Below are 24,527 nucleotides of genomic sequence, written 5' to 3' on the forward strand. Positions count from 1 at the left end.
ACGGCACCAACAATAACGAGTTACGATTTATCGTAGCCATGATGGGAAACGGCGAACGTCAGATCGATGTTGCGTATTGTCTTTTTTGCGTGGCGAGCAATCGAAGCGAGTATGGTCGTAATGTAATTATATTACCGCTGCGGTACGATGTAACTGCATGATCGACGGCACCGTATACATATACATATACATATACATATACATATACATATACATGTATATAAATATATATATGTATATATATGATATATATATATGGTATATATATAGTATATATATACATATTATAAATACATTTCGTAGAACGAGGATCGCGATGGCGAGCGATGATTTTCTATTATTGCTATAATTATTACCACTACCGTGATTACGGTTTCTTACGATGATCGCTGCGACGACGACGACGACGATTAGTACTTACGCGGATGAGTGTGTTACGAGAGAGTGGCAGGGTAACCGTAACCGAGTGCTATGTACGGAAAAGTTGAGAGAAAGAACGAAAAAGCGTGTATCGTTGGCGTGCTCGTCGGACGAGTGTCGCGGGGCAGGGAAGAAGGATGTATCCGTCGAGCAGCAGCGTTGTGGACCTTATTTGTAGGTGTAGACTAACGCGAGCAACAAGGGGTTCCTAAATGTTGTCCGGACGATTCGCCAACATCCGAGGGAGAGCGTACGGGCGAGGATTTTCGAGTCGAGCCGATGAGAGATCGAAGCTAAACGAAAGAGAAAGCGAAAGAAAAAGCACTGGAAGATACAGGCAGACAGAAAGTAAAAAAGAAGAGAATCGGCGCTCGTACGCGTCCTGGCGATGGATCGCGTCGGCTTCGCACAGCCGTCTTGAATGAATATCGATCGCAACGATCGGCCGAGAAAGCCGACACTTTTTCGCTGATATTTCTTTTTTCACGCACCGACAATGGACCCCCGATTTTTAGTCCCGCAAGCGAATAGGCGAACGACAAAGAGGCAACGCGATCGAGCCCCAGCGTTCATTCTCCGTTTATTTATCGTTTATTTAACGTTTATTACCGTCGAGAAAACGGAACTTCCCCCGATGAAGTTCGAAGCCACGTTTCTAGGCGTAAACGATCATCCTGTGGTTATTTCTTGGCAGAACCGAACCAATGCTCAAACGCTGTTGGTTTAAAGTGAATAAAAAAAAAGCTGAGAAACCAAGATTTTCTTTACCCGTCTGTACCTATAGGCCTGTAACACGTCGTGTATGTGCAGTGGAGTATAAAGGGAATAATAAAGAGTACACACTTTTTATATGCACGGTTTTTAACTCTTCTCGCTTCACCGTCTTCCATTCGATTTTTACGAATGTTCTAGAAATTCAAATATAATTTCATGGTATGCTACGGCATCTGTATATTCCACGACGAAGGTAAGGAATGCGTCGTCCACGTTGTCACGCACAAAACGAACGACATACGAATCCATCGAACGATCGGTGGCAAGCTTCAGACGCGGCCAAGTATTCGCGACAAATATTCGGAAAATGACGAAGACGAGCGAACCGATATTTCGACTTGGTAGGACAGGAGGAACAACGAGCTGGTCGTAAGACCTCCGACATATAGACAACGACTTACGCTTGAATCAATCGCAAGATATTCGACGATGGGTGACATTCTACGAAACTGGATACAAGCGAGGCTAGGAATCTTGATCGATCTGACACCCGAGGTATTTGGTTACTACACCAGGGACGGCTCGCTTCTCGCACAGATTCTGCACAGCTACGACATAATAAACCGCGATCAGTTGGACACGATCGTCGTTACCCAAGACCCTGCTCTCTGCAGAGTAAATCTGAAGCATTTGAAGTTTTGGTTGCGATTCGTGGGAATCGATAGCGACGATGAAAGCATCGAAGAAATTTCCTGCGGCAAAGGTACCACGTCGCTGCGCTTGTTCTACAAGCTGTACCTGTGTCTGGAAACCAAGGACAGGTTGCACTTTATCACACTGCAAAAAGAGAGGGAAAAATTCGTACCCACGTCGAAGAAGTTCGAAGTGACGAAAGTCTGCGAGGACCCTCCACCGTATCAACCCATGGAACACCCTTTGTCAAAGAAGTTGGCGAAGGGAAAGGACGTCGTTGACTGGCATCGTACCAAACTCCCAATCATACTAGCAAAGTTTCAAAAAGAACGAGAGAAGTTGATGGCTGTTCCCACGCCGTACACCGTAGCGCAACCCATCGTAGAGCAATGGCCAGCCGAGGTATCTAAGTAAGTATTCTTGGTGGAATACTCTAGCGAGGCCATAACAGTCAGGTATCGATATACACGGGTACTAGGAAAATCCGAATTTTATTGAATTTCGATGAAACCGAGGAATATTTTCGATTTATGACCTCGCTATATCCTTCCCACGAAGAGTACCTACTATACATCGTTTATCTATCATTCGGGTGCGTCGTACATCGCCTTGTCATACAAGTTACCTTTCGCCCCTCTGCGTTTAGAGTACGAAAACATTGCTAGACATTAGACAGGAGCATAGAGAGGAACTGGACCGGTTTGCTCATCAGCATCGGGTTCGGAAGAAGTCGATCAAAGAAGGCGAGCCAAGCGATAAAGAAAAGGATGTGGAAGAAGAAGTCGAACGGGAAAGACAAAGGAAAAGAGGAGAAAGAGAAGAAGGAGAAAAAGAGGCTGCGGAGATGAGAGCGATCGCGGATGATCCAGAAATGGCCAGAGTGTACGTCGAGTGGTTACAGAATCGTAGCAAGCGCGCAGCAACTGCTATCGCTCTGAAATCGAAGATGCAGAAAGCGCTGCTCTCGGAATTGTGGGAGAGAGTGGCGGAGAAACAGGAAAGAACGTTCGACGAAGAAATCGCGAAGCGAGTGTTGGATCAGTCGAGATACGAGAAACAGATCGTGACGAAATTGTGCGAGGTGCGCGAGCAGAAGAATATAATGGCTGAAAATCAGAAGGTCGTCGAGGACATAACCGTAGAAGCAAAGGAGGTGGAGCATCGCGCGAGCCACGAAAGAGCTGAGGATCTGGTGAGCAAGCGACAGAAAGACATCGAAATCGAATGCCGAAGAATGTGCGAATTGCGCCGAAGGCTTTTGATGGAAAAGATACGAAAGATACGGGAGAAGCACTGGCGATTTTGCCGAGACATCGTCGACGACTTGGCGAGCATCGCGTTGAACGTGGGTGACCACCGACGAGTGAACGACGGTTGCGTACCGCTCGTTCTTCTCAGCGAATGGAAGATGCTGTTTCTCAAGTCGCAACCCATCTTCGACGAAGAAGTACCTTACAATGGAAAACACGAACAACCCTCGGAGCAGGAGCTCGAAATGTTGCTGAAATCGGATACGTGGATGAAGGTTGACAAGGTGGATTTGCTACGAGATGCTCTGTTCGACGATTATTTGGAAACGAACCCACCTTGGAACGAGTCGTTGCCGGAGCTGCCCGAAGAATTGCAAGATCTTGTCAAGCTGGGGCGCGCGGTGCTTGGATACATCGTGCATCGACTTCTCAACTTCCTTCATGCTCATCCCGTGAACCGATCTCAAACCTTGCTACAGAAATTCAAGAACGTGACGATCGTTCTCGGGATAGGAAACCCCACGATTTGCGAGTCGATTCGAGCGCTGCTCGATCGATCTGCTATTCGGACTGTGAGAATGGAAGACGCGATTAATTATTGTCTCGAACGGTATGTTAGACATTTCTTTATGGTTGGGTACGAAGTACTGCTTCGCCGAATCATTCGCTATATTACGTTACAACGAATATACACGTCGAGAGTTCTTACTTCGTTGTACCGTATGCTTCTCGATCGATACGAGATACTTAGAGTTTTAATACTTTCGCTATCATCGGGCATTCGCGCACTCTCACTCGTGTTTACGCTAGTCACACGCAGTCCAAGTACTCATCCGAAATTGTGCTCTACCGCGTAACTGGTACCGACGACCTAAAAACACGTGGTCGTTGTCAGGTACAAGCAGGAGATGTCCGATGTGGAGTATATCGATTCAAATATAATCGCTGCGACGGCGGACGTCATTAGGAAGCTGGAGAGCGAAAAAGAGCGAATCTCGTGCGCCAGGATGGATAGACTCGGTAAAGATTCGAAATGGGCAACTTCCTCGTCGCCGGGAACGACAACGAGGAAAAGCGTGACTGGCGAGAGAAAGTTATCCGTTTCGGCCAAGTCAGAGATGGAGGAAGAATCGAACACTCGCGATAAGCAAACGCAAACTCCGAGGAACATACCGTACGACGATTTAGATCCCGTATTGACCGATGCCGCGTACATTGGTAGGTTCGAGTGAGGCGCTCGATCCAATCTTTGCGATCTAATCCTTCAAACTCCCTTTTCCTTTGCACCGAGAGATTCGCGATTCTTGAATTCTCGCATGCGCGCAGGTAAGTGGGCCTATGAATTTCTAACGTTGGGCGAACCGATCACGGACGATCTCGCGACCAAGATCTTGATCGAGTACTTGAAGAGCTTGCTGAACGCGAAAGGTTGGGTTCTGCTCGATTATCCCAACACTTACGAGCAAATGTCGCGACTGGAGACAGCGATGACGGGCTCGGCTCCACCTCCCGACCCAAAGTTGCTCGATTTCGACGACGTTACCATGGAGGACATCGAGACTGTGACTCCGAGAATCGTCTTCGAAGACAAGTCCGACCCATACTCGTTATACAGGCAATTAGAAACAAATCGTAAATCGGAAATCTCGCTAAGGACACTGCGCGTTTGTAAACTCCGTCATTTTTCCATCGATTTTACAGACAGGCAAGGCTGGTACACGATCCGGGCGCGGAGCTACACGCCGAACCCGCGAGTCGTACATTCGCCACGCTCTTCGTTCGAGTGAAGCAACAACCAAAATACTTCGAAATAGGAGTTCGAACTTACGAAACGTTGAAGGAGGACTCGCCATCGATCGACAAATTCTACGCGTCCCGCAAGATCGCTCGCATTCTCTACTATTCCACCTTCGATTTGGCCACATTGAAGAAATTGGCCAGACTTATGATAGGCGACCCATTGCAGAGGAAACCTTCCGAGGAATTATTCGGCGATGCGTTGAATATGTTCGAGCGAGAGACGAAACGTGGCGCGACCTTGAAGGAGGCCGTCGTTCGACGGCTGGTAACCGAGGAAGAGTACGCGCAACTCGAGTCCGACGTGGACGACGACGCCATGGAAGAGGAGGCGAAGCAAGATCTCGTATCCGACGATTTCCAGATGGAGTTCGAACCGAGACCAGCCAGACCTGGTGAACCCAATTGGCAATGGGTCGACCTTCCTTTGCCTTTCGCGTTGTTAGAAAATTTGGCAAGACTGTGGGAGAACTTGGAAGAGATCTACGTGGAGGAAATAAAGGAATTGCTCCTCCTCAAGAGCATCCACGCGTCGAGTATCGTTCCATATGCAGATTTCATAACGAGAAACGCGCTGGAGTTTGTTAAGCGACCTGATAACAAGCAGGATCTGCTGCACCGATTTCATCAGGCGTTCAACGCGATCGACGAGGACGCACGGAACGACGCGGACGTCAAGTGCGAGCTGCATCGTCGCGTGGCAGATTTCCAAACGGAACTTTGGGAAATTTGCGATCGGAGAAGACGCGAAGCTGAGGAGGAACGGAGGCGATTCGTCAACGACCAGTGGACTGTTTACGAGGCGGTAGTTCTGTTTAACACGTACATCGGCATCGTTCAAGCGGAGATCGATCGATGCGTCGACACGATACGTTTGTTGCAAGATTACTATTTCGGAATGATGAAAAAGCCGCTGCGAGAAATCGGCGTTTCGAAGGTTGTTCTGAATAAAATCGAAATCGAGACGAACGACAGGGAAAACGACGTCGACTATGGCAACGAACAGCGGGATTTCCAAAAGCAGCCACCGTTTGAACCTTCGAATTTTGTCGAAAAATCGCCTGATCGAAAGGGAAGAGGAAGACTGAAAACCAAAGACAGACGGTCGACGATAACATACGCCGTTGCTCCACCTGCCCTTGATCGCGAATCTCTTCGAATGGAGATCAACGACGCGTTTGTCGACAGACAGAAAACTATCGACAACATGGAGAACAACAGTTTGTTCACGAGAATCGTAGAAAACGTTCGATATGTGAAAAGTATCGTGGAAACGTTGCTGGCGGCTACCAACGAAGCGATTAGAAGAGAACAGATGGCAATTTCCAAGAACAAAGACTTTTCGACCGATTCGTCCGATTCGATCATTGGGAACATGGCGTCGAGGGGTCAAGATCTAATTTTGGAATGGCGCTACGCCATTACCTACGAGATAGAAAGAGTTCGTGAGAAACTGGACTCGATAGTGAACGTGGCTCGACTGGATGTCGCTTTCTTGTTGAGGACGTTGCAAAGGACCTTCCACGGCATTTACGATGCCATCGTAGACAGGTTAATCATCGGTGGTTTTATAGTTACTTTCTCCTTTAATTCTTATGTCGATCATTTTGTCGAAATTTTCGCCGTTGTTTAACTGAAAGAAACGAGAGAGTATCCGAACGTTGACATAAGAATCTATCGATCGACGCCTATCAATCACCGTTCTTGTGCGCTCACTCCGTTACCGTTCTCATCGTTTACGATCGCACAGATATTGGCGGGAGATGAAGAGCGTGAACGACATGGCGAATGTGTTCTGTTTCGCGATCGAGGAGAGTAGAGTGCTGGAGACAGAGCTGCTACTAGAGGGTGACCGGTTCGTCGTCCGATCGAACGTGTACGTGATGGAAGTAGAACCGGAGAAGCCAAAGCGCGTGGAAGAGATCGCGTCGTCCTCCCGATTCCGAATAGCCAGCCTCGCGCGCTTGATGGAGATATTTAAACGAGTCGCGCCAAGTGGAATGATATGCGAACGCAGCCTAGTTTATATCTTTCAAGATTTAGCGAGCCACGGCCAGGAAGAGGGAGAGCCAATGTTGCTGCCATGCTCTTGGTACCAGCTTCGACTGAGCGAAATTTCGAAATTGCTTGCTAGATTTTCCGGTTCCGTCGAATACGTCGATTGGCGAGAATTTCTCGTTTGCGCGATGGACCTTCCCATTCCGAACTGTCAAGAAACGTTAATAGCCAGGGATCGCTTCAGGATTCAGGATCCCGAGTTGAGAGAAGTGGTGACTGTAGGTCAGTACGGTCGAACATCACTGTGGTTTCTCGAATGCTCGGACGGTTGTGCCAATGTACAGCAGCTTCGTCTCGACGAGTTTCGAAAAGGTTCAGACGACCTGGACGAGGAGGAACTGTACCAATTGGACACTGACGCGACTTTCTCCATGCGATCGAGCCGACCTGCCTCGCAAGTCGACGTGTCGTTGCTGCATTGCTTGAGTCCCGAAGAAACGCTCAGGCGAATGTCAGCCAAAAAACTGCTGTGTCGTATGTACATGACAGATCGATACTCGGTTAACTATACCGCGCTGCTGTTGGCTTTCTGCAAGGACGAAACTCCGCGAGACGGATTTGCAAAAGCGCTGGCCTTGGCTCTAGGCAACCGTGTCTGCACCGATATGCAAGAGGGCGAAAGATACGTCGAGGAACTTCTAGAGCGGAAGCGACTGGCTCGAGAGGCTCGACAACCGTCTTCTGACGGACCTCTCGAGGTAGGTGTCACAAATAATTACCTTCCAATTAGCTCGATCGTAGTTACGAAACTAATTTTTCCAATTTTATGGTTTCTTGAACCATTGTTACTCCTGCACGTCTACATGATCGTCCGAAAAGTGTCTTTCTTTTACGGATACGTCTTTTACAAACATGAAACCTAATCTGTCGAACGTTGTGATCTTTATTTTGATAGAACAAAATGGATCATACGTAATTCGACAAAACAATATAAAACGGAAAATGTTGTGCATCCATTGTTTCCTTATAAAACGAAAGAAACTTTTAGGACGACCTAATACTTGCAGGGAAGGTTAGACAACCTGGAAATTTGAGAAATTCTGAAACTTTGGGTACAAATAAAGTATGTCATTCTTTATGTAATAAAACCTTTTTTCCTGTCGTAATTCGATTTTAAGAATGAAATCATCTCTCGAAAGAAATTCAAAATTTTCTTTCTCGTGAAATGTCTCAAGATCAGTGGAAGATATCTAAAAACGAGCTTAAACAGAAGTCGTATCGTTTCATTATGTCTACTGAATCGCGTAAGAAAAATTAAAAAAAAAATCCATAGTCTTCGAGTTACCCCCACCCTCTTTAGGAATCATCGTTCCTAAAGAAATTTTTTTTAATATACATGTTAAGATACCTCTGGATACCTCCTTTTCGTATTTGTCAGTGGCCTATGTGTTACATTTTTTTCAATCAAATAAACATTATAAATATTATCATTAACATTGTTATAAACATGATAAATATTATCAGATATAATGTCCATTTTAGCAGTTTTCTTTAGCGAACCGATTTTAGGACACGATAGCGAATAATTTATTCTGATTTTAAATTTTTATTCTCATTTAAATGAAAATAATTATTGTTAAATTTAACCACGCTCTTGTACAGTAACAGTTTTTATTAATAAAGGGATATCCAGAGGTATTTTAACACATACATTGAAAAAGTTCCTTCCAAGGAATGATTATGCCGGCGAACTTTTATTTAAACATTTCTTAGACAGTTTTTATCGTTTTTTAGATATCTCACGAAAAAGGAAATTTGGAATTTTTTCCAAATGATGATGATCTTCGGTTTTTTAAAACCGAATTATGGCGAGAAAAAGATAGGGTTGCATTCCGGATGATATACTTTACTCGTAGCCAAAGATGCAGAATTTTTCCAACTTCCGAGTTACCTAATTTTCTATGTTAGAATACATATTATTCAAATAGTTTTCGAGTATCTACGAGTACGATACGTTTCAGGTTGCGAAGACGATCCTGGAGTACCTGATGTATCAGGTCCAAAGAAGAATCGATCGAGATTCGGACCAGGAACTGGAGGAAACGAGCGCGTTGAAATTTTTTGGTGAACCGATCCTACCTGAGAGTGTGGAAACGCTCGAATCGTACGCTGTCGGTGAACACACGTCAGCTGAGAGTATGCAGAAATGTTTCATAGTGGACCACGAAGTGGTCATTTATTGGCTTACTCTTGATATTTGCCTTGTAAGGAACTTTTGAAAGCAATTGCAGTTTTTTATTTTGTACAGCGACGAGTATATAAGTAGGGAAATAGTTGTTGATAAATTCAACTAATCGAACAGCTTTCTGGAACGAGATCGTGAAACATAATAAATAGAGTCAATTGCATCTGAAATTGAGACAATAATAGGTGTCTCGGACTGCATACCTATCATGGACCTGTAGATCTTTTCTTCGGGAAGCTTTTCGATTGTACTACGATATATTATATTACATTTTTACAAAGTATAGGATATAGAATTTGAAAATACTTTTCTTGTACTTTGAAGCACTGTAAATACAAAAACGGCTTTCTCTGTTTATAACTCGCCACCGTACTTTCGGTGTATCGAAATACTCACGTTCGTCCGGTCAGTTTCATTCTTTTGCTCGATCGTTTCAGACTGTACTGGCCGCGGCATTGTCATGGAACGTATTACACTCGGAACTGATCGGCAAGTGCAAGAGTTTCCCTGAAAAGTTAGCTTCAATATACGAAGAATTGAGAGACGTGGATCTGAATGACGAGAAGGACATTGTTTTGGCTCATCGACTTTTAAATCACGATTTTATGATACAATTTTTAAGCACAGCCGCCAAATTTACGGTCAAGAACATGGAGAACATGGTTCAGGAAATCCTGCGGGAAAGGCAAGATACGTGAAGTCTTATGGTTAGATCTCTGTAAAAAAAAAGTTCACTTTCTGGAACGTTTGAAATGCGATAATTACAAAACAAAATAATGGCAAAACGAAATAAAACGTTAAAAAGAATTGTTGAAGAAAGACCCGAGAGATTTACGAGGAGAAGCTTTAACAGGATTTATTATTTCGATACATCACGAGCGTAACTTGTGAAAAATTCTAATCTTCCAAATAAACTGCAAACACATCGTGTATTACGTACACGAAGATACGAGTTACATTTTCCTACGCCTTATTTATTTCGTCGTTTCTATTTCGATTTAACACCGACGAACCACGTCCTCGTATCCGTGTTCATTCGCGAATATGCACCTTAATACCATGATACCTTAATAATTATTCTCGATATAAGCGACGGATTACGAATAATCGTACGTATATTACACACCGCATTCTTCATTTCCCTCGTATAAATAGCTAAAATCTGCTTACGCTACTCCCTTCGTTTCAATCGTCGTGCCTTTTACAAAGTTGCGCGAGACGAGTATAACCGAGTACGGATTAAACGTTTAACCAACAAAATTTGTATTTCTTTCGTATTTGTCGATGAAATGTATCTACGAAAATATTCCTTTCCTTGTAATGTCTTGTCTCGATCGTCATCCGAGACGCGCGTGAACATAATGTTACAACGGAGAATCGTTCGGAAGGAACAACGATCGAAACAAGAAAGAAAATAGTACATAGTAGGTAGCAGCCGCAGTAGTAGTAGTAGTAATAGTAGTAATAGTGGTAATAGTGGTAGCAGCAACAACAGCAGTACATAGTAGTAGTAGTAGTAGTTGTTGTTGTTGTTGTGACAGTAGTAGTAAATAGTAATAGTAATAGCGAGAATAGTAGTAATAGTAACAATAATGATAATAATCATAATAAAAAAGGACGTTCGTTTTCAACGAATCGGTTAAACTCATTGACGTTTCCCGACGTCTTTCAACCTTCCGCTTGCTTATTCTCTTATTGTTATCTATTATCGATTATTCGATAATGCCTTGTACACAGTATCCTTATAATAAAGCGGAATCGTCTCGCGTGTATCGTTCTCCTTTAAACGTTAATTTCGCGTTTAATGTTAACGAGCTTCTTCGAAATAGTAAGAGTCAAGAGCACGGTAGAAGGAAGGACGCTGAACACTCGATAGCCATGAAAAACGAGCAACATCGATCTCATCTCGAGTAACACCGTTTGAAATTCGATCGGTAGGAACAACGATTAACGAGGCGCATACCGAGCGTACAGAGGACTGCGTGCCTGTGTTCGATTCCGAAACCTGTTCTTCCGGTATCCAATGTTTCACTCTACAAACACGAGCGGCGCGACGCGCAGAAAACATCTGCCTATTGGCGTAATTCTACCGTGCTCGTTCTCGTATTCTGTTCCGCGAGATTTTTGTCGCCGCAAGGAAGGTGCATTATTCACAGCCCGTACTCTCACCCTTAACGATTTAAGCATCGAAACCCAAACGATCGAACGTCGTGTGGCGCCATCCAACCGCGTACTTTACGTTACACGTGATATGTATTTGTGTGTGTTTCGATTCGACCGAAAACTTTTTTCATTCTCCTTCCTTTTTCTTTGTTTCTGATTTCTTCGCCTGCGCATTTATTCTCGCACGCCCCGTTTGAAAAACACAAGCGCGACAGCCCAGTTTCGTTCCAGGTGAACGAAAATTTACTGGAATTTTTTCATCAAATTTTTCTACCGCTTCCTTCATCTATCATACACGATCGTGTGTTTCCAAGCAGCGCGCGCGAATTGCCTTGGCGGTATCGTAGCAAATGTGTGTTTATGCGTGTATCGTGTATATGTAAACGCGTGTACGGTTTTTAACATATTTCGAGGAAACGTGTATAAACGACGAGTGCTCTCGAATACGCGGGGTTCCGACATTAGTTCACGTTATACGCTTAAGTACCGTTTCCGTTGCACGTTCGTCTACACGATTACACAAGCCCCTAACGCGGAAATAAACCTTTCGCGACACAATTAACCAGCGTAACGTAATAATTAAATCTCGCAGTTCCGCATGAATCTTATAAAAATATGCTTTGTCTGTGGTTCGTGCTAGAGACCGTTGTTTACGTGACTTCTTTCTATCTTCAAACGACCAAAAACGTATATATTCAAGTTTTCTGACAATCTTTTCCATTTTATTATTTCTTTGGAAATCGCGTAAGCTGTGACACCGAACGATGACTGAAAATCAATCGTTCGTTAGTACCTTGATCAAGCCGTACGAATCGTAAAGACGATAGCACAGACTTTATTTCCATCGTATCGAAATCCTTGAATTTCTAGTAAAAAGCAAAACTTGTGACAAAATTCGAGTTTGCAACAGTTGCAATATGCAATAGGTCCGTAACACAGGAAGTCGCAAGGCACGATTAAAACGAAATTGCGTCGGGATGTCGAAAACAAAGGAAAGGATCTGTTTGTCCTATTCAATGGGGAAACTAGCGGGAAGGTGTTCGCGGTAGGTACGTAACTCGAAGGAAGCCACCTACGACACCGGCTGAAAGGTCGTTTACAAAGTTGTCCTGGATACACAGCGGACAACCGGAAACTCGGCCTGCCGTCGGAGAAGCCTCGAGCTTTCTATGGTTCGTACGTATGTACTCGCGTACGCATATAGACCGATACATACGTGTAAAGTGTACATATACACATATGTGTACTATATAACTATAGTAGCGGGATCCGGAAAGGATGGCACAGCTGCCACTCCTGTTTCTCTTTACGCGGTTTTCTCGCTTTCCTTCTCGCTTACTCTTGGTAGCGCGTACACACTTGCATACACACACGCATACATATATTCTCACTCTCCTTTGGCACGTTAGCTCGTACGCTACATTCTACGTGGTCTTTAATCTATCATTGCGATAAAAAAATACGAGGAATAAAAATATATCACGTAACAACGTTTCTCCCATTCGCCGCTGATGACAAAATCACGGGAGAAACAACTCGTCCAACTCGTCGGTATCCTAAAGCGGCTGAAACACTGACTTCGTTCAATAATCCATGTTCCTCGAACCCAATAAAAAAGTGTCTTCGCCTCTTTTCCTTTTTTCCGTCTTTCGTTTTTAAGAGATTTACCTTGCTACGTTGAGAACGCAACACGTCGTCGGAGCGTAACTTGTTTCCTACTCCGCAACATTTCGCGTTTGGATCGAAAGGATATTCCTTTTAAGCGATCTCGAGTAGATCGGGTCGCTATCCGATCCAAGACAGCCATCAGCTAGGTTGCGGAGGCGTCAGCTTTATCAGAAGCCACGTGTACAACTTTGGCTTCTGTTTGTCAACCAGCTCGTATTGAAGATTGCTCAGTCCGTCCGTGGAGAATCTTTTCTTGCCCGTCTTTAGATACTCGTATCTGCGTAAGGCGAAAAAATTCAAGATTAAGCGTTGGTATTTGTACGCGAATACCGGATCGAATCGGTCGACAGCTCACCTTTTCGGATTAGCCTTCTCCTTCTTGTGCGTAAGCATCTTATACCGTGCCACGTTCGCTGGATATCGGGAGATATGAAGACCGTGCGCTTTGATTCGATTCGCCATGTCGTCGTCCTCGCCGCCCCAACCCCAGAACACGTTGCTGAATCCGTTTACCAGGTGAAATTGCTCGCATGACATCGCCGACACGCCGCCGAATAAATCGGCATATGGTAGCCTGCACAGAACAACGACGACAGACGTGACGAAAGAAACCGAAGTCGAAATATATAGTTGAAGCAACGTATCTGGTTCGATGTTAGCGCGATACCTGTATTTGAACTTGTCCACTGCAACGGACATGTGCCTCGGTTGTTCCGGGCACGTGTACAGATTTCTATCGTCTTCGGGAAGTAGGTCGACATCGTGAAAAATGAAACAGTCGAAAGGTCGTTCCTTCAAGGCTTCCACGTATCCTACGTTCATGAGCATCGCGCGATTGAAGGCGTCGCTACCTGGAAAACGGGGAAAATTACTCGATCGATCGTCTCGCAAAAGCGAAGCGAAAGATTTTGAAAGATTTCGCGCGTGATTTCTTTCCAACGAGATACGATTCACGCTCTTGTGTACCTTAGTCCTCGGCCAGAGGACGCGATTCAGAAACGAGTACAGCTCGATCAAAAGTTTCGCATCTTATCTCTTTATAGGAGGCCTCGAGAGGACTGGAGAAGCTGGCGAAAAAGTAGGCCGTGAGCTCTATCTTCGGTCAACTCTGCGCTCGTTCCACTATTCTTTTAACATCTTGCAGACGTACGCAGGCGTAAAGAGTTTCTGCCAAAACGTAATCATCGATTCTTATACGAATATATCGACGATGCCTCTTTACCGCGAAACGATTCTCGTTTACACGCCAGAAATCATCCCATTTTTTGAATGGCCATTCACACGATGCGTCATCTATCTGCACGAACCAAATTCGGTAGACGAGTGATTTGTTCGCGTATATGCAAATAAGTTGAATGGAAGTATGTTTGTCAGGTATCGACAGTTTCCCTGTTGCTAGCGGACTCGTGCGATGCATCGGAGACGCGGTCGTTGCATCTAGGTCAACCGAGGAACAACATAACGCGTGAGATCGCGTCAAAAGGAAAAATTGTAGGGTCGTGGGTAAAGAAGAGCTACAGAATCTGAAAGGCGAGACGCCTACCGTCGACCGCATCTAGATGCGACACTTTTCTCTTTCACCAATTTTTTCTTCGTCTATTCGGCTGGCTGTTATCATTTCGTGATCGTTGATCCTTCGGACCGATCGATCGACTTTTATTCCATTTTTGGCAATTCGTTACCTGGTTTCGACTCAATTATTCATTGTCATTCTTTGCACATCGAAGGCCAGCGATGGTGCTTTCGTTGAAATTCGTTCATCCGTAAGCGCTGTTCTACGCTGATGAACGTAAATTAAGTTTGTACGCGGGTTTATTATCGTGGCGAAGATTCTTGAGAGCGGGAGAACTCGATTTTCAAGTTTGTCGACGTGAACGTCTAGATAAGTCCGCGTAACAAAGTTCGCGTCCTCGAGAAGATTGGTCTACGTTTAATGGAAGCTCGCCGATCAATAGGTTTGATTCGATTCAAATGGACACCCGCGTTCTCCGCACCACCAAGGAACTCTATTAATACAGTTCGATGTTTTATGAATATAGCGACGATCGTTGCGTTAACAAGCTCGAGCTTCGCTATTGTTTCACATCTTACATTAATTTTCTAAAATTCCGATAGATCAATCGTTTTCCTGATAATCCTAATTGAGTAACTTTTACATTCTGACTTTGTGCGATGATTTTCGCTGACTTTATAACGAGAAAACATGTCGTCGCGATTGCACGGCAACGATGACTATGTACAACAAGCTTGACGCAATTCAACGACCACAGAGAGGGAATAGACGAAGAAAAGATTAATTTTATATTAACGGTACCATGGCAAATCGAGGACAGCTATGACTAATCGCGCCTGAAAGTAACTGCCACTACTCGATCTTGTTCGCAACGCTCGAGTCATGCTCGAGTCGCGGCGAAACTGACGGGTTTCGCGACGTGGGATTTCAACGATGTCGCGCGGATTCCTTTCCGAATCGAAACGGAAAAATCGTACTAGTACAACTGGTATTTCGAGTGTAAAGGATTAAAGCTGTGTAAAGATGAGTATCTATCTGAGAGGAAAGCTATCACGAGTCGCATATGTTATCTGTCACAAGTCAACATTGCGCTTGAGAGCAAGCACGCGAAAGCGACGCTCAATTACCGTAGATCGCTCGCGTTCCAACTTTCTCTCGAGTGAATACAAAATAATGTTACTATCGAATGCTTCCAAAATGCGAACCACTCTCGTACTATAACTTACTCTCCCGTGAGAGTATTCTTCGGCGTCGCTGTGCTGGCTAGAATAGATATGTGATCGACAAAATCTGGTCAAAACTTGACCGTACGAAACAGTACAACGAACTGATCGGCACGTCTCTCTTTCTCTCTCTCCCTCTTTCTCTCGAGCTCATGCTACCGATACCGCAATGCGGTACGTACGACAGTTATCATAGTTCGCGCGTTTCCAATTAGATTACGCTTCAGTCTTCTTACATAAAACATTATCATCGTGTTTCGAAGACCTTGACATCGGGCAACTGCTCCGCGTATTTCCCCAAGTGAATTTATACCGAGAGATCGGTCGTTGCTACTATTAATAATCACGACATCTGTGAAATAAAAAACCTCGCGGTTTGTTGGTCGTCACGCCACATGTCCTACACGGTACTGTGCCGCGTAACGAATAGATTAACAAAATAAAAAGGAACAAAATTCGAGGATACCGAAGGTGAATCACGTTCCTGTGAAAGCTCGCTTACCTTTCTGTTCGATCACGAATATTTGATAGTCGATCTGTTGGCGAAGCAGCATCGGGTGAAGATTGTAAAGCAACGCTTGAAGGTGTATCGGTCGATCGCGAAAGGGAATGATAATGGCTACTCGATGTCTGGCTGTACAATTCGCTGGACAACCTTTGCCTCCTGGCTTCACCTCGGTAAACATCTTTTCCATCTCTGTCAACTCCGGAGGAGACTTGATAACGGTCAATGGGCCCACTGTTAATATCCAATGCAATGTTAACGCCGATCTTTTAAGACAGATACTTTTGAACGTTGATATATAACATTTAGTTAGATGTAAAAATTTATATATCGCTAGCACATCTGTAGATATAACGTAAAACTGTATAGTTTCTATTTAAGCCTGATGGAACTGCCAGTGGAAAACTATCTAAATGATAAATAATGCAGGAATGACACAGGGGATGCTAGAAATTTTACATTCACTTTGGATAGCATTGGAAATCTAAAGATAAGACAAGGGAATATTTCTTGCGGCGTCACTGTGTTCTTTCTAGGCAAGAAAATTCCACGAGCATATCGGCGAGTAGAATGAATCAATGAGCACGCAGAGACTGTATTCGAGTGCCTTCCCGAAACGAGCTTTTTCTCCACGATATTCGTCATCGTTTTATTTCCTTTCTATGGGTTATTCTCGTTTCTATTTTAACAACGCTCCGTAACGTTGACGTTGCCTTTCGCGAAATATTTCGCTAAAGATCGTTGAGAAACGCCTCACTAAAACGGAGAAAAATTTACCAAGATTCGGTGGAATAAGCGGACATCGCGGTACCACGGTACTGTTTGTCGAGTTTGTAGTCAAAGATTCCTGCGAACTTCCTACGATGTAGGTATCTCGAGTGGAGAAGTCAGTTTCCAGTTTGGAGAAGCTGGAATTATCTCTGCCGCCCCAATACAAGGTCGCCAAGGTGGCATTGTTGTTACCAAATATACTCGACACCGTTACAGGCCCGTATATGATCAACCCTCGTGGATGATGCCTGTACGTACGATCCGCGTACCTGAAATAAAATAAATTTTAAGCCAAAATTATATCGCGATTTTGAAACATCGGATTCTATTTCCAAATTCCTTTAAAGAAACTGATAGTTTTCTTGGTCTTTGTTTGAATACGAATATGTATATGAATATATATTGAATATATATGAAATTGGATATCAGAAAAGTGATCGTCTGTTATCCGATGCATTACTAGCTAAAAGAGTAGTATCGAGTTTTGTAACTCTGTAGCTTATTACGTTCTTTCTTATATTATTTTACGTTTAACGAGTAGAAACTTGCAACCTAACATTCCTATACATAATGTGCACGTATACACCACTCGCTGCCAGCCGACTAACCGGTAATTCCACTCGATCTTTAAATGCATAAAATTTCCACGATCGAACGTCGATTGATATCAGGTTTGAATATCTTCCGCACGCAACGAACCAATTAACAACTGTGCAATGCAATTGTGCCTAGACCGTGTGAGCTAGAGTACGACTGCTAACTGCAAGCCGATTTCACTCACCTCGTTAATACGTTCTACGACGATTAGGAAACCGATAGACTCCGTCTAATCGCCAAGGTAATATCGCCGCTTGAAGAAACCCGGTCCGAACTGATATAACGTCGTCGCACTCCCACCTGAGATTTTCGAATCGACCCGAATTGCTTTGTGTGCGACCGATTACCGTTTCTCCTCTTCCCAGCGAACCTAATAAGACGCAAACGGGGCATTTCGACTCGAAATTAACGGAATTTGACTGCCACTCAGCCTCCGGCTAATCTCGACGAGGTTTCCATCCTAGTGCTTGGAAACACTGACCTGGTAAATTCAATCGCTAAATGATGAATTTTACGATTGCTACGGAAAAGTGCCCGAATCGACGCAACACCTACGGTATTTCACGACACGAATAATTTTAGCAATTTCTTTCGAATACATTATTTCAACGCAATGGGAGCTTTCGATTACAAATACAAATAATTCGATCGAACCTCGGTAGTAATTTTGAGAAATCGACGCAACGCGACGGCCGAAATGACTTTCGGTTTCGGCTCTATTTGAAAATTACATGGCTGCGTTAAGTTCCATTGGAATTGCTTCGAAGGAAAAAATTGTATTCTATACTTTTTCTTATTTTTTTCATAAGGAATCGTTTCGTGCCCACTTGTACATAACTTTCGGCCGCACCCTGTATATAAAGTGCGATGCATGCAGCGTGCGCGCGTATCGCATTTGCAAACAACGATCGTCGCTAGTTTTGAAAACGCATTTGAAAAGTGACTGCAGTTCGTGAATCGGTTGAAAAATCGATACGTTGAACATCAATGTACTCTTTTTTTCGCGATAATTTCCGGTAGAACGATGTAGCGGTGGGTCACGTCGTGTTGCACAGTAAATCAGAAAAAAGATGGTTGCCTAGTCGCGAAAGATTTATTGGATACTGTACAGACTAACATTGCCCGGAGCTTAACTACAATATTTGTAGCAATTCCAGTTACTGTATTTATTTTTTCACGTAAAATCATCTTCTTACAGAACACTTTACACAGTCGTAAATAATTCACAGATTTACGGATTATCGGAATTTGTTATCACCATTTTGAGTGTTTTGAGTGATTTGTTCGAAATATTTCCTTGTCACCCCTAATAGAAATACCTGAAAAATCGTGACCGTCGCGTGAACTTTATTAAATCGTGGGAGATGGAAAAAGAAATAGCGATTGAACGAAATATGAAGTAAAACAGTGATCCTTGCTTTGACTACGATGTTCAAACATAAAATTCGATAACGTAAATTATCTCAAAAAAATTACAAATGACACGTTGCATTAATGCAATGTTGATCCTTAGTGGGTTAAACAGTGTGTGTTGTTTGCCACGGGATCGGCGGAAAAGTCCAAATAACGTGCATTCTCATGCATATGCATGCGTGTTATTCCATTGCATGTGCACCCGTGGTCGTTGTGAAACGCTTGGCCGATTTTTCGTTGTGTCGCGATAACCGAGGTCAACAGAGTTTTGTTCCAAATATAACTCCAAACATAGCAAAGCCGGTGACTGTTTCTCTGCGAGTTTCACAGCTAAATGCGTTAATAGAGTTACAAGAATCTCTGGGAAGAAATTTTGCATTTAAATGGGGTTGTATCCGCCAGTATGAGGGCTTACGAAGAATCGCGTCGTAAGTCACGAGCAAGTTCTAAAGCGATGCAATTGTAAGATAGAGAAGAGACTGGGAATATGTAATATCCATTTTATAACAGAGCCTCCCGTAACCGTATCTCCATTATTTGTATATTTTGAATATTCTAAAATCATATTCATATTTGCAAAAAGAATCTTACTAGAATATGAGATATAAAGTTCAAGTAAAAAGACAATATTGATTGGAGATAGAAGAGATTCGATTTAATTCCGTAATATTGCACCTTTAACCCCTTAACCTACGATATACGTTCGAGAATTTTGGGCCGATTTATGTTTGGTCCGATCATTTACTGCGGGGTATGTCCGTAATATTTACGTTTGACCCGATCATCGTACTACGGGCTATGCCCGTAATTGTAGGTTAAGGGGTTAATCTTTAATCCCCTCGACGTTCAGAAGCAATCTGTGAGTATCGCGCTGATAGAACATAGCAAATAGATAGATAGATAGAACATAGCAAATATTATGATTAATTTATTTCCAAATAATTTCCAAATAAGCTTCAAATATTTTCCCTCAACGACTCTATAAGGAAACGTTCGACGTGCTGAACGTCCTGAAGCAACGGAAGTTCTTATTGGTCGATACCTAACTAAAAAGAAACGTCTAATAAAAGTTTGTAGGTAACTGTTTGATTTTTGTATTAGCATTCCAAAAGAATTAATAAGCGCAAACATTGTTTGTTTGTAAGAAAAATCGGAAACTCCGGTTCTCATACCGGAGCTAAATATGGCCAGGTTAAAAAAAATTAGGTTTCTCGGAAGCACTACTTCTACTAATGAGATTCCAACCAAAAGAGGAGGCGCAGGTGTGCATATACAAATAATGGTATGGTCATGACGTCCGAGGCAATGACGACACTTCTTGACAATAGGGTATCGAATTAACAATATGTACCATGGAGAAATATGGGTATAATATGCGAGACATAGAGCGACAAGCTAGAGTTTGATCGCAACTAACAGTAACAGCGAATGTCAGCGCGATTAGATGCAGAATCGTGCGTCCGTGGAATGGCTAGCTAGCTATTCAAATGATTGCTTGTTTGCATGTACGAGGCGCTATGCGATACGAGGGATCGTATCTGCGACCTGTGCACTGTGACACGATACGTGTCGCGTTAATCCAGGGAAAATCGTGTGTTCTCTACGCGAAATGAACGATCGTTTCGTAACGCGTTACAAATTGTTAACGCATCGAGAATGCCATTCTTCAGAACGCCCCTTGCTACCTATTATGAGGTAATTGTTTTAACTTTGTGAAAGTAGCAGTTAATCTGACAAGTTAACGCTCAAATATTTTTAATTACACGTATTACATCGCGATACAGTGAATAACGAAAATGTTCAGAGTACGATATGTTATGTATAAAAGGAAGTAAATGTTGTTGGTCGAAGAGAAACAACCCATTAGAGTACAGGTATACACATATACAGGGTGGTTGGTAACAGGTGGTACAAGCGGAAAGGGGGTGATTCTACGCGAAAAAAGAAGTCGAAAATATAGAATAAACATTTTTTTTAATTTTTCTTTTTTTTTAAATTTTTTTAGAAATCTACAGTGAGATCCGTTATAACGAGACGTGATAAAGTGCACGCGTACCGAGCGAAAATTCAAAGTCGATTTCCTCGAAAACAAAGCCTCAAACGAAAAATTTTTATTCTATATTTTCGACTTTTTTTACGCGTAGAATCACCCCCTTTACATTTGTACCACCAGTTACCAACCACCCTGTATATGTTTTTCACTTTGACGACAAGTGATCGTTGCAAGGAGTAAATCCAACTTCAAGGATATAATTCTGTATCGTTGTATTTTAATCTTTGACCGGTAAAAGAAACGTATGTACGCGAACAACCAGCGAACTGAAATTGCATTTGCTTCCTTTCATTTCATTCTTATTTTTCTCGCTGATATCTGCACGCCGCGCTGGGTACACGCTTCGAGCAAACGGCAAACTATTTTACGCGGTAAAGTTCAAAGCGACGCGTCACTGCCCTCAGGATATTCTGTATTTTATAACCAAAAAAAGAGATGCATCACCCCCCAGAGTTCTGTTTCTTTAGACGGGTTCGTTCGTCGCCGAAACATTTTTCTTCTCTCTTTTTTTCATCGTACTGGTTTAATCGTCTGAAACTCGTCTTGAATTGTGCGGTGCCGAGTAAATCCGTGAAACTGCAACTCCGGAGAATACGAATGTTAAAGGATCGTTAGTCAGTAGCTTCCGCAAACGGACAATCTAAATGACCACTAACGAAGTAACGAGATCACGTACGCTTCTAGAATATTCGTGCAGATTGGACGAAATGACGAATTTTCTCGGGAATTTACTTGGATGCGAGCAAACCGAACTTGTCGGTTGCCATTACATAATCATGGTAATTTGATATGATTTTCGCCCGGAAATAAGATGTTCAAACTTTTCTCGTAATTCCATCGACATACCCCATGTATGAGATTCTATGTTAATTTCAAAACGTCTCTAGCGTTTCGCAATTTTTTATTTTATTAATTTGGATTCTTTCGGAACATTACTGATTTGCAGACCTCTCGTCATAAATTTCGCTAACTGTTCGTCTCAAAAAGTTGCCTAAACAGCGCTGTAGTCTTTCGTTCTGCTTCTCTCCCTTCTTCTCGCTCCTTGAAAAGAGATTAAAAACTGATGCAATGAAAAAATGTCTCCTACAATTAAACCGAAGGATTAAAGCAAATCATACGATTCAATTTTTAGGAAATAGAAACGACAAAGTTTTAGCATCGAAAGACGATAGTTCGAGTGGTTTCGCGAGTCTGTGTATAGTGTATATGCAACGAATATACAGAACTATTGATTAATCCATTGCGATGCATCTCTGTAAAAATTTGCGTAAGCTTTCGCGGTCTAATTAATTATCATGGGAAACGTCTGACGTACGTACCTGGTAGCGTTAATGGTGAAAATCGTCTCTATGGAGCGACGATCGATCACGCCACTAAGTAAATACTGAATGGCAATAAGAGCGAGGACGACGCAGGCGATCGCCTTGTAAAGGTGGGCACGATGCCACAGTGCCACGGCTGCAGCCACAGTCATCGCATGTACGAGACACCATAACTCCCTCCTGCCGCCGTTAGAAGAGCGCCGTACTGGACGAGGCGCTCCCTGCTGGCTGTTGTTGCTGTTTCTCTGCCCTGCTCGCTCTTCCACGCCTTCGACGCCTCCTCCTCCGAGATCCAGAAGGACGCTCCGAACTGTATTCGTCCCCTCTGCTTCCAAGCAGTGGTTGACTTGTTGGAGAACGAGTGGAAACAGCCGGCGGAACAGGACCAAGGGCCGAAGAAAGAAAAGGCCGCCCGGAGCTTCTCACTTCCGCTCACCAAGCGCATTACCCTCCGGCAACAGTGCTCTCGGCGTAACGACACCTTCGGTATCCTGACAAATAGAAAAAACCAGTTCGCCTTGCACAATTCGTGTTTTTCTACTCTGTTTTTACATTGGTATTTGTCACTCTACTGAGTGACCGTAAATCGCAGATATGACAATCGATTACCAATATCGTTTCAAGTGTCCGTAAATCGAGCGAACGAAACTAATTCCTACTACCGACATTGACACGAATCGCACGATTCAAATATCGATTGCAGAGCATAAAAGCCGTTTAAAGGCAATTTCTCGAACAATCCTTTATTAATCTACTAAGGGCCAATATTGCGTTGACGAACATTCCATCTCACAAAGTTTCAAATTGTCAGATCTTAAGGTCTTCAAAATTTTCCAATTGTTAGATTTCTAAATTTGTTACTTTGCAATAACGTTGATCCGTGTATATTATTTTACGTATTATTTCACCGCTTAGGCCTTGCTGGATTAACGTTAACACGTCCGCTACCAATGTCGGATACATAAGTGTCATAAATATCCGAAGACTTCGGTCGATTTATAGGAACAGTATGTGAGTTTAATTCGCTCAAATTATCGATGAATCAGTAATCAGGAAAAACGCTTATTATCTTTTTATGAAATGTAGACTACAATGCTAAACGTAGGGAACATTTTGCTGCAATCGTTTGTGCTAGGGAACGTGCAAACTAGATGGAACATAGCAACTATCTTCGTTGAGAAGATGTTAATCAACGAAGCAACGTTAGCGTTCTACGCGTTTCTATGAAAAAGGAAAAATTCAATGGGAAGAAAAAAGTGTGGTGCGAAGCATTGTTTAATTTGTACCCACGTTCTGCAAGGAAGAGAGAGGAAGCTGTAAATCTGAACTTGAAAGGAAGCATGATAGATCTTTAGAATATCGCATAGAAAACACGGAGTAAACATTCCGTACGCATCTACGTAATAATAAATGGTCCGGATAGAGATTAGATAGCGCATCCGGTGTGTGGCAATCAACGAACCACTACTTCGTCAAAAGATTGCTTTTGAATATAATTAAATTTAAAAATCTCAGAAATCATTATCACCACCGATAACGTATATTTTTAGAAAACCATCACGTACGATGTCACTGTCCAAGATATCGAATCCAGTCTAGTTTTCTAGCGCGTATTGCATGATCAGAGAAAGTAAGTAATCATGTAACGCGTTGTTGCGCTCATGCGAGCCACGCTTTATCACTTGCTATAAAACGAAACAGTAATCGCGAAAGGCTGTTACCTCGTAATTACGTAAATTTCGCAAACAGTACACGCGCAAACATCTGAAACACCTGAAACACCTGAAACAACATTCAAAGTCAGGGACAAAGAAAGATATTAGAAGGCCAGTATCGATCGCGTCGCACGCGCACGTTTGATTATTCCAATACAGACCTATTAAACCTGTTTTCTAGTCGAATTTTTGCGTAACAAGTTTAACAGAGATAATACAACTACAGACACGGTTAAAAATGATCGTGAAGTGTACAGTGAACGTGTTTCAGCTATGACAAATCACGATAAGTGGTTTTCAGAATTTCAAAATAGTATCTTTGATTTTTTGATGAACTAAAGTACAGATAATCAGTAACATTCGATGCATTAAAGCTTTAATCGAGAATCTCGTTCAACAATCCAAGAAATAGCTGAAAGATTAGATAACATCAGTAATAGTTTACACTGAGACTTGCAATAAATTGG

General features: G+C 43.0%; 3 protein-coding genes across 7 annotated transcripts in view; 2 read left to right on the forward strand and 1 right to left on the reverse strand.

Annotated features, from left to right (window-relative positions):
* Nucleotides 1-1,390: 1,390 nt before the first annotated feature.
* Nucleotides 1,391-2,255, forward strand: LOC138180159 (uncharacterized). Its single transcript, XM_069113735.1, has one exon. The coding sequence runs from the start codon at nt 1,624-1,626 to the stop codon at nt 2,239-2,241; it is 618 nt and encodes a 205-aa protein (XP_068969836.1). The 5' UTR covers nt 1,391-1,623; the 3' UTR covers nt 2,242-2,255.
* Nucleotides 2,256-2,670: 415 nt separating this feature from the next.
* On the forward strand, nt 2,671-10,532 carry LOC138180164 (sperm flagellar protein 2). The gene is made up of 7 exons (XM_069113743.1): nt 2,671-3,687; nt 3,973-4,295; nt 4,404-4,692; nt 4,779-6,425; nt 6,625-7,630; nt 8,894-9,136; nt 9,555-10,532. The coding sequence occupies exons 1-7, from the start codon at nt 2,672-2,674 to the stop codon at nt 9,813-9,815; spliced, it is 4,785 nt and encodes a 1,594-aa protein (XP_068969844.1). The 5' UTR covers nt 2,671; the 3' UTR covers nt 9,816-10,532.
* Nucleotides 9,948-24,527, reverse strand: part of LOC138180154 (beta-1,4-N-acetylgalactosaminyltransferase bre-4) — a 38,745-nt gene continuing 24,165 nt past the window's right edge. For 4 of the 5 annotated variants that reach the window (XM_069113726.1, XM_069113725.1, XM_069113724.1 and 1 more), the window contains 6 exons: nt 22,343-22,836; nt 16,967-17,229; nt 16,187-16,423; nt 13,616-13,799; nt 13,304-13,522; nt 9,948-13,225 (listed from right to left, as the gene is read on the reverse strand). In XM_069113726.1, the coding sequence (XP_068969827.1) occupies nt 13,087-13,225; nt 13,304-13,522; nt 13,616-13,799; nt 16,187-16,423; nt 16,967-17,229; nt 22,343-22,497 (1,197 nt within the window). In that variant the 5' untranslated portion in view covers nt 22,498-22,836 and the 3' untranslated portion in view covers nt 9,948-13,086. Of the gene's footprint in view, nt 13,226-13,303; nt 13,523-13,615; nt 13,800-16,186; nt 16,424-16,966; nt 17,230-22,342; nt 22,837-24,066; nt 24,089-24,527 lie in introns of those variants that run through there. The other variant, XM_069113728.1, reaches the window with a different exon arrangement.

The sequence above is a fragment of the Bombus flavifrons genome, chromosome 5 (genome assembly GCF_040668555.2).
Source record: "Bombus flavifrons isolate JBK064 chromosome 5, iyBomFlav1_principal, whole genome shotgun sequence".
Classification (NCBI taxonomy): domain Eukaryota; kingdom Metazoa; phylum Arthropoda; class Insecta; order Hymenoptera; family Apidae; genus Bombus; species Bombus flavifrons.

What these genes read in the sequence shown, in the direction of transcription:
- LOC138180159 (XM_069113735.1), top strand. Translation starts at nt 1,624, where the DNA reads ATGGGTGACATTCTACGAAACTGGATACAAGCGAGGCTAGGAATCTTG.
- LOC138180164 (XM_069113743.1), top strand. Translation starts at nt 2,672, where the DNA reads ATGAGAGCGATCGCGGATGATCCAGAAATGGCCAGAGTGTACGTCGAG. An exon ending in GACCGATGCCGCGTACATTG is followed by an intron (nt 4,296 to 4,403) that starts GTAGGTTCGAGT and finishes GCATGCGCGCAG; the next exon opens with GTAAGTGGGCCTATGAATTT. An exon ending in TTACTCTTGATATTTGCCTT is followed by an intron (nt 9,137 to 9,554) that starts GTAAGGAACTTT and finishes CGATCGTTTCAG; the next exon opens with ACTGTACTGGCCGCGGCATT.